Source organism: Oncorhynchus masou, chromosome 33 (genome assembly GCF_036934945.1).
Source record: "Oncorhynchus masou masou isolate Uvic2021 chromosome 33, UVic_Omas_1.1, whole genome shotgun sequence".
NCBI lineage: Eukaryota > Metazoa > Chordata > Actinopteri > Salmoniformes > Salmonidae > Oncorhynchus > Oncorhynchus masou.
The window spans coordinates 23,714,351-23,730,909 of record NC_088244.1 but is presented as its reverse complement, the minus strand read 5'-3'; the positions used below and the strand labels follow the sequence as shown (position 1 = coordinate 23,730,909).

The window sequence follows — 16,559 nt, the reverse complement described above, 5'->3', positions numbered from 1 at the left end:
CCTCTTTTTGGTCATCCCTCTTTTGGTCCCCATCAAAGATGTGGTGATTTGGATTCTAAATGTGTCATAGCCTACATATCAGGAGATTTATGTAGCATTAATAACTATGATGTTATTTTCTCTTGTCACTGATTGTGGTCTCTCTTGCCTCTTCAGAGTCAACAGAAGTGAAGGACAGTCTTGATGACACCCTCCAAATCCCACAATGCATGTCTAGTGGGGTGACCAAGGACTGCGCGTGGGTAGGGCAGAGGTCAAGGAGCCCCTGGACTGCTGAAGCACTTTGGGATACTGGAGGATATGTGTTGAAGGAAGGCAGAGACAGTGAGAGGGAGTTTAAAGGTGCTGGGTTGGTGCTGCTGTTAAGTATTTTCGGTCACAAGTAGCAACCAGTATGGGGAGGAGGGCTATATGATTGAAACAGAGGCTACCTCAGCCACTACGTTTTAACATTCTTCGATCCTCAGATTTCAACATGAACACAAAGATCGGAATCGATCTGCTAAGAAAAAGATGAAACTGTAGATAACATTTTTATACATTTTGTATCTTTTTCAACAGAGATGAAGAAAAAAAATCTCTTGTGATGTTTTGGAAGATTGTATCCATGTGTGGTTGTGAAGGAGATGTGAATGGAATCTGTTGCTATGGGCGATAGCCCTAATTCAATCCCAAATTCCACTACCATTATCCCAAAACCTTTCCTCAAACCGGTCAACTATGTTTATAAAACCAGGGACTGGGGTTGGTTAGTGTTGATTGGATGAGATTACAAGACGTGATAGGATGAGGAAGATGTTGGGGGCGGGTGATTGTAAATAGGAAGGAATTCTAGGAAAGCGGGATTTGATAGAACAAATGATTGTGAACAAGAAAGAAGGCAGATATACTTTTATATTTGCAAGGCTTGATGATGGCTTGAATATATCCTCAATCTTTAGACATAATTGTTCTGTTAATCCAAGACCCACTGCATTTGAATGTCGAACATCTATTCTACAGCATCATATAGCTCTCTGTGCTACTATAAATCACAAACAAAACATATCAGCCAAAACAAAGTATTATATCAGACATGGTTCCATATCTAATGGTTTCTCTGCCTGAGGATATGTGGTCCATTTATGTGTAGAATATCTCTTTTCAATGACCTGCTGTAATATCATTTCATGTCTTTGGTGGTATGTTATTATAAATGTGACACTATAATTGCCAAAAATGTCCCCAGGGTACCCCCAATATCCATCCTTACCCATGTTCCATCTATGTTTATCTGCTCCAGTTATTTAGCTACTGGCCAGTTATTTTCTCACAGGATTTATTATTGCAGTACCTTTAACTTGTACAGACATAAGATTTTATTTTATTTATGACGATCATATTTCTTACTTTGTAATTTTGTGTGAGAGGATGTAATGTTTCCTATGGCCTGACTCTCCCACTGTGACAAAATGCATTGAGAGAAAAGAACGAGTGAGATGACAAGAGTCAAGAGGAAAGACATTGATGTGATGATGAAGGGATAGAGAAAGGTTGGGGGATTGTCTTTGTCAGTTAGTTTATTCTGGGGTACGTGCTATCCAGTCAGCATGGGGGGAATTTGAAACAGCTGCTCCTCATTTACCGTGGAAACCATACAAGAGAAATGTTGCACATTAAAAAAAAGAACTATTCCTAACAAGATGTGTTTTCTGTGAGTGACATTCCCTGATGAAAACAAGTGAGAGCAGAGACCAGCTGACAGTTTGTTCCGGAGGCTCTTCTCTCTCAGGTATATTTATTTGCCAGGTGTCTTTTCATATTCAGAGATATCCCCCAGCCCATTACAACAAAACTCCCCCTGATTCTGAGCAGCAATGAAAAGGAATACTAAAACTAAAATCACTAAAACCTGAAACTGTCAAACTGAAAAAATCATTGTCAGAAAATAAGAGCAATAAAAATGTAAAAAGAAACAAATGATTTGATTGTGATCCTCAATGTCCTTGCTACTAGAGGACAGTCGTACCTCTTCCCCTATCTTCTTCAGCTTAGCCTGATAGTATCTATTTTTTGCCTGTAGGCCTTCTTTCTGCCTCACCACCTGTCTCTTATCATCTAGAACCTTCTGTTCCATCTGTAGAAGCCTCATCCTCTGCTCATGTTCCAGCTCCGACAGTTCCAACTATACCGTGGACCCCCATACCGTGGGTCCTCCACACGTCGCCCTGCCACTGCCGCCAGAGAGGTGAGGGGTCGTGTGGTGGCCCGGGGGTGTAGGGTAGGTCAAAGTTCACAGGGCGAGAGGTGAGCAGGCTAGCGGATGAGGCAGCTGGGATGGGTGGAGAAGGGCAGGAGGGGGACGTCCCAGACCCAGTGGATCCACTGTGGGTGAGGGTGGAGGCATTGGGCTTGTTGGTGCTGGGGGCCCGAAGGAGTCTACCACTTCCTGTTAGTGCTGTAAAGGAGGTGATGCCGATACTCATGTCTACCTGGTCTTTACTCTCACACTCGTGGGGAAGACATGACACTGGGTTAGATTAACTGTACTGTCAAACATTCTGCTCTTATAGTAGAAGAACTTTCAGTTAATATTGAACTGTATTGACATTTTCATATGTAAGATCATCATACAGAGAGGATTGTCTATGGAGATGTGCTCTAGCTGAGAAGACACATTACCTCCCTATGACTGTACTGTACTGTAAGCCATTCTTACTAATCTGCTAGAGAACCAGTTCAGATTTAAGTATAGCTTTTGTATGACTGATGCCTTTAGTGAGGTCTAATGCTTTAATATTTAATAATTCATCCCAACTGTTACCCTGAGAAGATTGGACAATCTTCTCAGGGTAACAGTTGAGATAATGGGACAATTCAGAGTACAATGCATTTCTCATCCCTGGATTGAGGTACGTTTTCCGAGCTACATCTCGTCCGGCTTCGCGGTGTCTTGATCTACACAGGAAATCTGTCTGACCCTAGTGCAGCTGTAAGCAAGCAGGTCGGATCTACTGACTACGTAAAGTAAGGTATTGAAAACGGGGGTGCCAATCCGTTTTCATTTGTATAAAATCAGAATTGTTTGGAGCATACAATATTTGTATTTATTTTAGATTTTTTTTTTTGGCTAATCTTTATCAAGGGTGCAAATAATTTTGGACTGACTGTGTGTGAGCAGATGATACCACATCATTATACCGTCTGAGGAAAACAAATATTATTAACTCAATGTGATGAGCTCATCTTAGCAGAGTGTCAGCACAGAGTAGTGCTTCTACACCTGCATTGCTTGCTGTTTGGGGTTTTAGGCTGGGTTTCTGTACAGCACTTTGAGATATCAGCTGATGTACGAAGGGCTTTATAAATAAATAGGATTTGAGCAGTGTGGTATCACCTGCAGTGGGGGAGCCAGGCCAGAGGCCGGTGTAGCCCTCCTCTCTGTCCATGTCATCCTGGTTGGAGATGAGGTTGGGCACCATGGCCGTGATCTCTTGCTGAACCTCGGTCAGGGCCGTGACAGGCAGGCCAGTGACCACCTGCTTCTGGCACCGGTGCAGCACCTGGCGACTCTCCACCTTCAGTCTCTTCCACAGTGTCTTCATGGTACCCACCGAGCTGGGTGGCCGGTCAGGGAAGGCAGCATTGAAGACGTTCACCACCTCACCCCACATGGCATTGCAGTGCACCGTGGCGTTGGTGTCCTTCCTGTAGTCCTGGACTGTGCGAACCATACTTTGAATCCTCTGCAGGATGTAGAGCTTTTGCTGCATGGTGAAGTTGGGAGTGAGGTACGACATGGTTGTTGGTTACCAAGGCAATGGGGTGGAGCTAAGGGGTCTAGTCCTGCTCTGGTTTTGTGCGCTGCCCTATGGGACTCCCAATCACGGCCGGATGTGATGCAGCTAGCTAGCATTCAGTTGAAATTGAAACAAGGTTGTTTTCGGTGACAGTGTTTGGTGTGTGGTTAAGTCTAATTTGTTGACCTGATCATTTACAAGAACTGCTAGGTGCATGTATTTACTTGGATGTGTCATTGTCATGAATGGTACTGTGATCCACAGTAGAGCATCATCTTTACTGGGATAACCAACTGGTTTGGAATGTTCTCACAGTAACAGATGGCTGTCCATTGTTACATCAAATTACATGATGAACACGTACAGTGGTCAATTCTGTGATTGTTAATCCCGCACAAAATAATTTTTTTCCGGGTTTGAAATAGAAGGACACACATCAGAACGAAATTCAAATATATATGAATACCTGCAGCAAGGTTGAGATGTTTAGAGGCATCAGCCACCGTTCGCAAGGATTCCAAATGTTTCATCCACCTATCGAATGCATTGCTTACTACCTTAGCAGGTTTGCTAGATAGCATTACTGTCAAACTAATACACCTGGGATTCCCCATTTAAATGCACATAGTTTTTATGTACATTTTAAATTACTCACATGCAACCAGACAGCAATAAAAGCGCAAACACTGAGTGGCCAGGATACAAAATGTAAACAACAAACCTGCGTAATTTACGCAAATAGCACGTTCGACTAGTTTTTAACCAATGGGTATCAATTCTATTGCGATTCATCTGTCAGTGTAGACATATTTGATTGGATCCGTGGCATACACACTACTCTGGCAGTGGAGGAACACATAGGTGGCTAGATAGAACCAATACACGAAATGGATGAAATGAAAGGGTTCTCCTATATAGATATGTAAGTAGCTAGCCATAGTATTTCTAATACAGCAGTAGCCCTGACATTGCTAGCTAGCTTTATAATTTTTTATTTTTTCATTATACAAAGTTATTAGCACTATGTCATCTAGCTAGCTATTGGTACACACTCTTTTCACGCCACTTCGATACAGCACAACCGGAAGTGATTTTTGTAGCAGATTACCCAACCTTTTTTCAATCCGGGACCTTTGAGACGTCCCTACCTCATTTGAAGTTAACAATTAAAATGGGTTGGTGAAGGTCAGGGTAGTGGTTACCCACGGACCTTTCGCTAACTCTTTTCCTAACCTTAACCTGAAATTCTCCAAACCTGCTACGAAAAAGTCACTTCCGGCCATAGCTGTATCGAAGCTGCGTGAAAAGTGTTTCTCATATTGTGTTTTCCTGCCTTGGTTTTGACAATAAGTCTGAAGTTGTTGTAAATTAAACTTGTTTCTTTCTGATTCTCATTCAAAAGAGAAAGAGTAACATCACGGGCTAAAGCCACACATTATCAATCTAATGTTACAGCACACACACATAGCTAGTATCTAGCAAGTTGACGTTGTCACACTACAGAAAAGGGCTTTTGAATAAGAGGATTACTGGCTAATTCTTCTGTATGTGTCCCAGGTTGTCAGGTACTGTTGAGGAGAGGAGCTCAGTGATGATGGAGACCCTGGTAGTGCCTGTCACTGCTCTGGAGTTCCTAAGGGACGAGTACCTGCTGACAGGTACGGGATCCCTGGCTAGAGAATACAAGACCGTCCGTACCGTAGAGATCCTATTAAATTACTCATATTCAAATTCCTAATTCTCTGGTTATTACTGCCTAATCAAAACTCTAGCATTATCAATCTGATCTGGGCCATGTTCCAAGAAATGTATAAACAGCATCCTTTCTCTCTTTTTTTGTTGTCCTTGTTCTGTCATGAAGATTTTATTTGAAATAATGACATTTGCATTATGTCCGTACAGGTGAGGGTCCGATCCTGACAGTTTACTGCCTCCAACCACAGCCCAAAGCCTGCACCTCACTGAGCATGCTCCACAACTACCGCATCCATGGGATCCGTCACAAACCACAGCCAAGAGACGGACGGACCCGTGACCCAGAGGATGAGGTGGTAGTGTTTGGAGGGAAGGTTGTGCGCCTGCTGAGGCTGAGTGCTAGAAGGTAGAGGCTAGAGCCACTGGGCCCCCTCGTGGAGCTGCAGGACTGGGCCCTGGATGTCCACTTGGTCTCTGGAGAGGAAGAGCCCTCCTCAGTGTGGCTCTGGCCTTGGGAGGGACCTGGGAGGACTCTGACCTGGTGGGGGAGACAGTGTTCAACCAGCTGGTGCTCTGGAGTCCAGGAGGGGCACAGCCAGACAGGAAGGCCCCAGTGGAAAGGTGTCTGCCAGGTCATAGTGGTGTCTTCTTCAGCCTCTGTTACCACCGGGAGACTGGTGTGTGGGGATGCTGTACGGACACCAGTCTTCTCCGTAAAGCTGTCCCCTGGATGGGTGTACAGCACTGGGGAGGACGGGGTCTCTGTTGTGGGACTGGGGAGGTGGGGGAGGGTGGGCCGGACACTGAATGGACACCGGGCTGGGGGAGTGAGGGCGGTCAGTGAGGGAGGGGAGGGCCAGGGCATGTGGGTGGCCACCTGGGGGCTGCAGATCGAGGAGTCCAGCTATAGCAGGTGGGGGTGAGAAGAGGGCGAGAGCCTGGTGGACCTGGACTTCCCCTCCTGTGACAGGGGTCCTGAGTTCAGGTCCTGTGTTAGAGGTGTTGAGACTTATGGGTTGGGGGTCTGCCGCATCCAGGGAGGGGCTGTGTGCTATAGGCAGCCTCCGTGAACTGGTGCATGTCTTCCCCATGTCCCAGCCTGGTGCAGGGGTGTTGTTGAGGGCAGGGCCAGGGAAGGTCCACAGTGTGCTGTGGGTGGCACGGGCAGAGGGACAGGGGATACCTGCAGGTGTCCGGGGCAGAGGGGCTGGTCTATCATTGGCAGGTGGAGGTAGAGATGAGACACAGGACTGGATCTAAGGGTAGAACCACTGTGCTCTCCTCCTGCCTTCCTGTGCAAAACGCCGGCTCACTGCTGTAGTTTACCTCAACCATCCACAGGGGGCACTGTTGCTATGTGGAAACAGGAGAGGATCACTGCTTCTTTTTGAAGGGAGAGAACACCCGAAGCAAGGGGTGATGTGGGTGTGAGCATCGCGGACAGCTGTAGAGCGCAGGTAGAGATAGCTGTGTGAGTCCTCTGGGTCGGACCAGAGAGTCTTGAGGTTCTGAGGGTCCATCAGTCATGCAGGGGAATGGAGTGGCTGGAGAGTTCTGCTTCTGGAACCCCAGGACTCTGAAGATGACCTGAGGGTCCAGGAACTAGAAGGGACTGGGTCTGGGAGTGGTAAAAAGGCCCACTTTGTGATCATGGTCTTCCACTTGGTCCACCTTGTGGTGTGGGACACTCATCAGGGTGCAGTACCAGGGGGATGAGGTAGAGGGCAGCAGAGTGCCTACAGCTCCAGTCTCAGTGGTCAGTGACTTTAGCTCACACTGCCCTTCTGACTGCCCTAAGGATGCTGAGCCCTGCTGATGTCCACCTCCCCTGACCAGAGGGTGTTTGTTGAGGCTGGCCAGTACCGGACTCAGCCAGCAGGGAGCGCTCTTCTCCCATGGCATAGACCCAGTAGGGCCGGAGGTATGGATGGGGGCTGGGCCTGTAGTTGGGGCTAGGGACAGGGGCTGGGGGGTTGTCTGTGGACAGGGGTTACAGCTGCTGAAGGTAACAGACATGGAGGATGGAGGGAACGGGTAGCATAGAACTGGAAGAATGATGTGTGGGACATGTGAATGAAGAATGATGTGTGGGACATTTTCACCAGACAAGACAACATGACCTGTTGTGTACAGGACCCAGTGCTTTCAGTCCCATGGACTGGTACTTTAATAAATTCATTGTCAAAGCATCTGACATGGGGGGGGGGGTATTGCAAGTGCTGTGTTGTGAAATGGAGGTCTCGATGGGGGTCAGTGCACAAGACTGCAGCAGATGAACATGAATTCTTGAGTCACATCCGAGTGCCATCTTCACTGAGGAGATAAAGGGACAATCGGAAAAAGGCTACGAGAGAGAGAGAAGGGTTTGAGTATGGAAATGGACAGCAGAGGTGAAGAATAAGTAAACTATTGAGAGAATGTTAGTTAAAGAGCCAGAGGATGGAAGGAGGGGATGCCTTCTGACCAATGCAGTATAAAAACAACTGTATATGTGAATACATACACATTGCACATTGACAGGCTTAATGGGAAATCTCTGGATTTGTTTTGTTTCAATAGAAAGACCTGTAATTCAACTGTGTCTGTGCAGAGTGAAAGAAGACTCATGGAAGGAATCTATTGATGCCTGAAGGGAGTCGGGGCTGATTGGTGAAGTCATTTACTGTAAGCACAGTTGGACAGAAGGCATTGTCTGCTGAGAGGTTAAAGTGACAAAGGAGGTGTGTGTGTGTGTGTAGTGGTGTGTGTGTGTGTGTAGTGGTGTGTGTGTGTGTGTAGTGGTGCGTGAGGGATGCCTCGGCATAGCCACGAGAACGAGGCGGAGGTGTGCAAGTGGACCCCCGAGGGAGGAGGAAAGACCCCCAAGTTGAGGAGGAGCCCTCCACACCCACCAGAGAGGTACTTTAGTTAAGATGGGTAACATTGTTGTCATGTGTTATTATGGACTAAAGTAATGAACTGTGATCTCTCTGCTCTGTCGTCACAGGTTATAGGCACTATGGTGTTACGGGATCTGTTGCCTATGATTAGCTCCTCTGGAAGGAAACCAGCAGGTACTGTGAACCAACTAAGGTTTCCCACCACTTCATTTAATAGCGCTACTATTTGAACCTGCTTCACTGTCTGTGTGTTGACTTCTGATCCATGACTGTTTAAAAGGCCAGCTCCTTCTCCTCTTGCTCTGCATCCTCTCCTACTCCTCCTCATATCCTGTTTCATCCCCTCTCATCTCTGTTGGCTCTCAAGTGTTTGTTTTCCTCTGGCTTTGTTCTCTGTCAACAGACACTTGATCCTGTCTACAGAGACACACAGGGCATGAAATAATAAACACTGCACTGTAAAGCTCACAACAACAGTTCTTGTGGTGAGATGTTACCCCACTCTTCCACCAAGGCACCTGCAAGTTCCCGGACATTTCTGGGGGGAATGGCCCTAGCCCTCACCCTCCGATCCAACAGATCCCAGGCGTGCTCAATGGGATTGAGATCCGGGCTCTTCGCTGGCCATGGCAGAACACTGACATTCCTGTCTTGCAGGAAATCATACACAGAATAAGCAGTATGGCTGGTGGCATTATCATGCTGGAGGGTCATGCCAGGATGAGCCTGCAGGAAGGGTACCACATGAGGGAGGAGGACGTCTTCCCTGTAACGCACAGCGTTGAGATTGCCTGCAATGACAACAAGCTCAGTCTGATGATGCTGTGACATACTGCCCCAGACCATGACGGGTCCTCCACCTTCAAATCGATCCCGCTCCAGAGTCCTGGCCTCGGTGGAACGCTCATTCCTTTAACGATAAACGCGAATCCGACCATCACCCCTGCTGAGACAAAACTGCAACTCGTCAGTGAAGAGCACTTTTTGCCAGTCCTGTCTGGTCCAGCGACGGTGGGCTTGTACCCATAGGTAACGCTGTTGCCTGGTATCCTGTACCTGTCCCGCAGGTGTGATGCTTGGATGTACCGATCCTGTGCAGGTCTTGTTACATGTAGTCTGCCATTGCGAGGACAATCAGCTGTCCATCCTGTCTCCCTGTAGTGCTGTCTTAGCCATCTCACAGTACGGACTTTGCAATGTATTTCCCTGGCCACATCTGCAGTCCTCATGCCTCCTTGCAGCATGCCTAAGGCACATTCACGCAGATGAGCAGGGACCCTGGGCATCTTTCTTTTGGTGTTTTTCAGAGTCAGTAGAATGTCCTCTGCAGTGTCCTAAGTTTTCATAACTGTGAACTTAATTGCCTACTGTCTGTAAGCTGTTAGTGTGTTAACGACCGTTCCACAGGTGCATGTTAATTAATTGTTTATGGTTCATTAAACAAGCATGAGAAACAGTGTTTAAACCCTCTACAATGAAGATCTATGAAGTTATTTGGATTTTTACTAATTCTTTTTGAAAGATGGTCCTGAAAAAGAGACATTTTTTTTTTCCTGAGTTTATGAGCAGAATTACTGTCTCACCCAGTGGCATGTCCAGGGGGTGGCACCCCCTGAAATCTGATTCCCCCCCCTCTTAGTTCTGATATGTCGTCTCTGAATATATTGATCATTTTGAAGGCACGCACCAACAGAAATCTATCTCACTGGAGAAAGCATCCGAGTGAGTGAAACAGCGCCCCTCTGTCTTAGCGTCAGATACTGTTACAAATACTATCTGGCCAAAAAGAGTAGAGAGCAGATACATAGGCTACAGATACTAAACCAGAGGGGTGCTGCGTATTGCAGGAAAATGATGAAACATGGATGAGAAATGTGTTTATTTTATTGTAGTTTTGGGGGGAAACATGGCTTCCCTTGGCAACTATGAATACACACTACTTTTTAGGCTGAATGTCATTAACTTAGTGTTTGTAATAGATGTCCTTTTCAAATGGCGGGTGCACAGTGCACTGTTCGGATGCTGGACTTATTTTGGAGTAGACGAACATGCGCAGGTAACCAATTTAAGGGATTAGTTTGACAATCAGATGATAACATGAACGGTTGTGTTCACATTAAAAGGAAATATGTCTTTATTATAAAGCTCATAAGACATTTGTCACAGAAGGAAGGACTTTCACGTGATCTTACTGCTGTATGCTAAGACATTATATTAAATCCTGACCAAACGCTAACAATCATTTGATTTATTTGAACAGTGAAATTGACTAAACCTAAACTGAAGTATTTCATGTAATGAACCATCATAATTATATAGAAAATCCACCTTGCATCGATTAAGGTTAAAAATGTTATGGCCCCCCTAAACTGGGTCTGTGCCCCACCTTGGCCACCCCATTCAAAATGTTCTAGACACGCCCAATGGTCATACCTCAATTAGCCATGAAATCCTAGTTTGAAAGCGACTGTTTTTCTGGAAGCTGTGCTGCGCCGTTTCCCCACAAGTGCCAGCGCCCCTAGCAATACCAGTTCTAGCCAGTGATCTTCAGCACCTCGCTATTTGAGTGACAGCTAGCAGGATGCAAACACAGCAGAGGGAGAGCAATGACGTGGTGCACATATCTACACATGTGAGATAGGAACCACTTTTGTCTCGTGGGCGCTACTTTCAGAACTACTGTCTAAAAAGTACCGGAGAATCTCGTTAATGTTCAATATAATGTGGCATATGTTCACAATAATTCTCTGGGGGGTAAAACATTTTTTTAAGCCTATTTGTTTTAGTCATATCACTTTATATTCTACAATCAGTTATAGTCTTTAATGTGTTAATATGTGATGTGGCAAATGAAGGATTTGTCCAAAGACCGTTATGCATATCAGTACAGCAAAGTACACATAATCACATACACCTGAGCTTTGACCAACTCACTTGTACAGATACCTGAGTTCACCTGCACAATCATTTTCAAACACCTATACCCCACTGCCTTGGTGCCACAATGACACCAGTGTTTGGAGAGAACATGACAGCTGCTGAAACGAACCCATTCACATACTGTACACACATACATTATACCGTGTATTCAGACCCCATGACTTTTTCCACATTGTTAGGTTACTGCCTTATTGTAAAATGTATTAAATTATTTATTTTTCTTCAATCTACACACAATACCCCATGATGACAAAGCAAAAATGTTGTCATTTTTTTGTTGCTATTTTATAAAAAATGTTAAAACAATCACAATTCCATAAGTATTCGGACCCTTTACTCAGTACTTTGTAGAGGCCCCTTTGGCAGCGATTACAGCCTCGAGTCTTGTTGGGTAAGACGCTACCACCTGTATTTGGGGAGTTTCTCCCATTCTGCTCTGCAGATCCTCTTAAGCTCTGTCAGGTTGGATGGGGAGCGTTGCTGCATAGCTATTTTCTGGTTTCTCCAGAGATGTTCGATCGGGTTCAAGTCCGGGCTCTGGCTGGTCCACTCAAGGACATTCAGTGACTTGTCCCGAAGCCACTCCTGTGTTGCCAGGTTTCCTCCAGACGTGACGCCAAAGAGTTCAATGGTTTCATCAGAACAGAGAATCTTGTTTCTCATCATCTGAGAGTCTTTAGCTGGCTTCCATCTGGCCACTCTACCATAAACGCCTAATTGTTTTTTAAATTTGTATTTATTCACCGTTATTTAACCAGGTAGGCCAGTTGAGAACAAGTTCTCATTTACAACTGCCACCTGGTCAAGATAGAGCAAAGCAGTGTGACACAAACAACACAGAGTTACACATGGGATAAACAAACGCACAGTTAATTACACAATAGAAAAGTTGAAAACTGTTTCCTGCCCCTCCCAAAAGATAGAATTTGTAGATAATTGGCCCTCTTTCTGGGACTCACCCACAAACAGGACCAAGCCTGGCCTGCTGAGGAGTGACGGACTCCATCCTAGCTGGAGGGGTGCTCTCATCTTATCTACCAACATAGACATGGCTCTAACTCCTCTAGCTCCACAATGAAATAGGGTGCAGGCCAGGCAGCAGGCTGTTAGCCAGCCTGCCAGCATAGTGGAGTCTGCCACTAGCACAGTCAGTGTAGTCAGCTCAGCTATCACCATTGAGACCGTGTCTGTGCCTCAACCTAGGTTGGGTAAAACTAAACATGGCAGTGTTCGCCTTAGCAATCTCACTGGGATAAAGATCTCCTCCATTCCTGCTATTATTGAAAGAGATTGTGATATCTCACATCTCAAAATAGGGCTACTGTTATGTTAGATCCCTCACTTCAAAGGCAGTTATAGTCAATGAACTAATCACTGATCATAATCTTGATGTGATTGGCCTGACTGAAACATGACTTAAGCCTGATGAATTTACTGTGTTAAATGAGGTCTCACGTCCTGGTTACACTAGTGACCATATCCCCTGCGCATCCCGCAAAGGCGGAGGTGTTGCTAACATTTACGATAGCACATTTCAATTTACAAAAAAAAAATGACGTTTACGTCTTTTGAGATTTCTTTTTTATACTGGCGCAAAGCTAACTAAAAAGCAGCATTCCCCAGGTGAGGATGGCTTTCACTTCAGCAGTAATAAATTCATGAATTTCTTTGAGGAAAAGATTGTGATTATTAGAAAGCAAATTACGGACTCCTCTTTAAATCTGCATATTCCTTCAAAGTTGTCCTGAGTCTGCACAACTTTGCCAGGACCTAGGATCAAGAGAGACACTCGAGTGTTTTAGTACTATATCTCTTGACACAATGATGAAAATAATCATGGCCTCTAAAAAAAAAAAAGCCAAACCTTGACTCAGAAAATATGAAAAAACTATCGGCCTATATTGAATCTTCCATCCTCTCAAAATTTTTAGAAAAAGCTGTTGCGCAGCAACTCTCTCCCTTCCTGAAGACAAACAATGTATACAAAATGCTTCAGTCTGGTTTTAGACCCCATCATACCACTGAGACTGCACTTATGAAGGTGGTAATTTACCTTTTAATGGCCTCAGACCGCGGCTCTGCATCTGTCGTCCTGCTCCTAGACCTTAGTGCTGCTTTTGATACCATCGATCACCACATTCTTTTGGAGAGATTAGAAACCTAAATTAGTCTACACAGACAAGTTCTGGCCTGGTTTAGATCTTGTCTGTCCGAAAGATATCAGTTTGTCTCTGTGAATGGTTTGTCCTCCGAGAAATCAACTGTAAATTTCGGTGTTCCTCAAGGTTCCGTTTTAGGACCACTATTGTTTTCACTATATATTTTACCTCTTGGGGATGTCATTCGAAAACATAATGTTAACTTTCACTGCTATGGGGATGACACACAGCTGTACATTTCAATGAAACATGGTGAAGCCCCAAAATTGCCCTCGCTAGAAGCCTGTGTTTCAGACATAAGGAAGTGGATGGCTGCAAACTTTCTACTTTTAAACTCGGACAAAACAGAGATGCTTGTTCTAGGTCCCAAGAAACAAAGAGATCTTCTGTTGAATCTGACAATTAATCTTAAAGGTTGTACAGTCTCAAATAAAACTGAAGGACCTCGCCGTTACTCTGGACCCTGATCTCTCTTTTGACGAACATATCAAGACTGTTTCAAGGACAGATTTTTTCCATCTACGTAACATTACAAAAATCAGAAACTTTCTGTCCAAAAATGATGCAGAAAAATTAATCCATGCTTTTGTTACTTCTAGGTTAGACTACTGCAATTCTCTACTTTCCGGCTACCCGGATAAAGCACTAAATAAACTTCAGTTAGTGCTAAATACGGCTGCTAGAATCTTGACTAGAACCCAAAAAATTGATCATATTACTCCAGTGCTAGCCTCCCTACACTGGCTTCCTGTTAAGACAAGGGCTGATTTCAAGGTTTTACTGCTAACCAACAAAGCGTTACATGGGCTTGCTCCTACCTATCTCTCTGATTTGGTCCTGCCGTACATACCTACACATACGCTACGGTCACAAGACACAGGCCTCCTAATTGTCCCTACAATTTCTAAGCAAACAGCTGGAGGCAAGGCTTTCTCCTATAGAGCTCTATTTTTATGGAATGGTCTGCCTACCCATGAGAGACGCAGACTCGGTCTCAACCTTTAAGTCTTTACTGAAGACTCATCTCTTCAGTAGGTCATATGATTGAGTGTAGTCTGGCCCAGGAGTGTGAAGGTGAACGGAAAGGCTCTGGAGCAACGGAGCAACGAACCACCCTTGCTGTCTCTGCCTGGCCGGTTCCCCTCTTTCCACTGGTATTCTCTGCCTCTAACCCTATTACAGGGGCTGAGTCACTGGCGTATTGGTGCTCTTTCATGCCATCCCTAGGAGGGGTGCGTCACTTGAGTGGGTTGAGTCACTGATGTGATCTTCCTGTTTGGTTTGGCGCCCCCCTTTGGGTTGTGCCGTGGCGGAGATCTTTGTGGGCTAAACTCGGCCTGGTCTCAGGATGGTAAGTTGGTGGATGAAGATATCCCTCTAGTGGTGTGGGGGCTGTGCTTTGGCAAAGTGGTGTGGGGTTATATCCTTCCTGTTTGGCCCTGTCCGGGGGTATCATCGGATGGGGCCACAGTGTCTCCTGACTCCGCCTGTCTCAGCCTCCAGTATTTATGCTGCAGTAGTTTGTGTCGGGGGGCTAGGGTCAGTTTCTTATGTCTGGAGTACTTCTGTCTTATCCGGTGTCCTGTGTGAATTTAAGTATGCTCTCTCTAATTCTTTCTCTCTTTCTCTCTCTCGGAGGACCCTAGGAACATGCCTCAGGACTACCTGGCATGATGACTCCTTGCTGTCCCCAGTCCACCTGGCCGAGCTGCTGCTCCAGTTTCAACTGTTCTGCCTGCGGCTATGGAATCCTGACCTGTTCACCGGACATGCTACCTGTCCCAGACTTATTATTTGACCATGCTGAACATTTGAACATCTTGGCCATGTTCTGTTATAATCTCCACCCAGCAGAGCCAGAAGAGGACTGGCCACACCTCATAGCCTAGGTTTCTTCCTAGGTTTTGGCCTTTCTAGGGAGTTGTGCTTCAACACCTGCATTGCTTGCTGTTCGGGGTTTTAGGCTGGGTTTCTGTACAGAACGTTGAGATATCAGCTGATGTACGAAGGGCTATATAAATAAATTTGATTTGATATGAAAGAAAGAAAGAGAGAGAGAGAGATCTTCTGCACAGATTCTGACAGATCTTGGCCCTGACAGTAAACCTCAGTAAGACCAAAATAATGGTGTTCCAAAAAAGGTCCAGATGCCAGGACCACAAATACAAATTCCATCTAGACACCGTTGCCCTAGAGTACACAAAAAACTATACATACCTTGGCCTAAACATCAGCACCACAGGTAACAGTTCCAAACTGCCTCTGTTAGCAATGTCAGCACAATAACTCTTTGTCGGGAGCTTCATGAAATGGGTTTCCATGGCTGTGCAGCCGCACACAAGCATAAGATCACCATGCACAATGGAGCAGTGGAAAAGCGTTCTCTGGAGTGATGAATCACGCTTCACCATCTGGCAGTCCGACTGACGACTCTGGGTTTGTGCCAGGAGAACACTACCTGTCTGAATGCATAGTGCCAACTATAAAGTTTGGCGAGTAGTAATAATGGTCTGGGGCTGTTTTTCATGGTTCGGGCTAGGCCCCTTAGTTCCAGTGAAGGGAAATCTTAAAGCTACAGTATACAATGACATTCTAGATGAGTCTGTGCTTCCAACTTTGTGGCATCAGTTTGGGGAAGGCCCTTTCCTGTTTCAGCCTGACAATGCCCCGGTACACAAAGCAAGATCCATACAGAAATGGTTTGTCGAGATCGGTGTGGAAGAACTTGACTGGCCTCAACCCCATCAAACACCTTTGGGATAAATTGGAACACTGACTGCGAGCCAGCCCTAATTGCCAAACATCAGTGCTCAACCTCACAAATACTCTTGTGGCTGAATGGAATCAAATCCCCGCAGCAATGTTCCTTCTTGTGGAAAGCCTTCCCAGAAGAGTGGAGGCTGTAATAGCAGCAAGGGGGGGACCAACTCCTTTATTAATGCCCTTGATTTTGGAATGAGATATTCGACGAACAGGTGTCCATATACTTTTGGTCATGTAGTGTACATGCCCTCCTGTGCTAACTGACATTGTGTCACGTGTGGGTGTCTGATATCAATGGATAGTGAGACTGATAACTAGAGGCTTTGATGTTGTCTATTTGGACT

At 45.5% G+C, this 16,559-nt stretch overlaps 2 protein-coding genes and 1 pseudogene across 2 annotated transcripts in view; 2 read left to right on the top strand and 1 right to left on the bottom strand.

Moving 5' to 3' along the window:
- LOC135528068 (cadherin EGF LAG seven-pass G-type receptor 3-like) overlaps positions 1 to 1,932 on the top strand; it is a 52,047-nt gene extending 50,115 nt beyond the window's left edge. The window contains 1 exon segment of the mRNA XM_064956840.1: positions 157 to 1,932. Coding sequence (XP_064812912.1) covers positions 157 to 184 — 28 coding nt within the window. The 3' untranslated portion in view covers positions 185 to 1,932.
- Positions 1,933 to 3,137: 1,205 nt separating this feature from the next.
- On the bottom strand, positions 3,138 to 3,980 carry LOC135528067 (fibrinogen silencer-binding protein-like). The gene has a single exon (XM_064956839.1). The coding sequence runs from the start codon at positions 3,777 to 3,779 to the stop codon at positions 3,222 to 3,224; it is 558 nt and encodes a 185-aa protein (XP_064812911.1). The 5' UTR covers positions 3,780 to 3,980; the 3' UTR covers positions 3,138 to 3,221.
- A 637-nt stretch (positions 3,981 to 4,617) lies between these two features.
- Positions 4,618 to 7,458, top strand: LOC135527439 (tRNA (34-2'-O)-methyltransferase regulator WDR6-like; annotated as a pseudogene).
- Positions 7,459 to 16,559: the final 9,101 nt, after the last annotated feature.

Excerpts from the sequence above, each read along its gene's own strand:
- LOC135528067 (XM_064956839.1), bottom strand. The coding sequence starts at position 3,779 with ATGTCGTACCTCACTCCCAACTTCACCATGCAGCAAAAGCTCTACATC.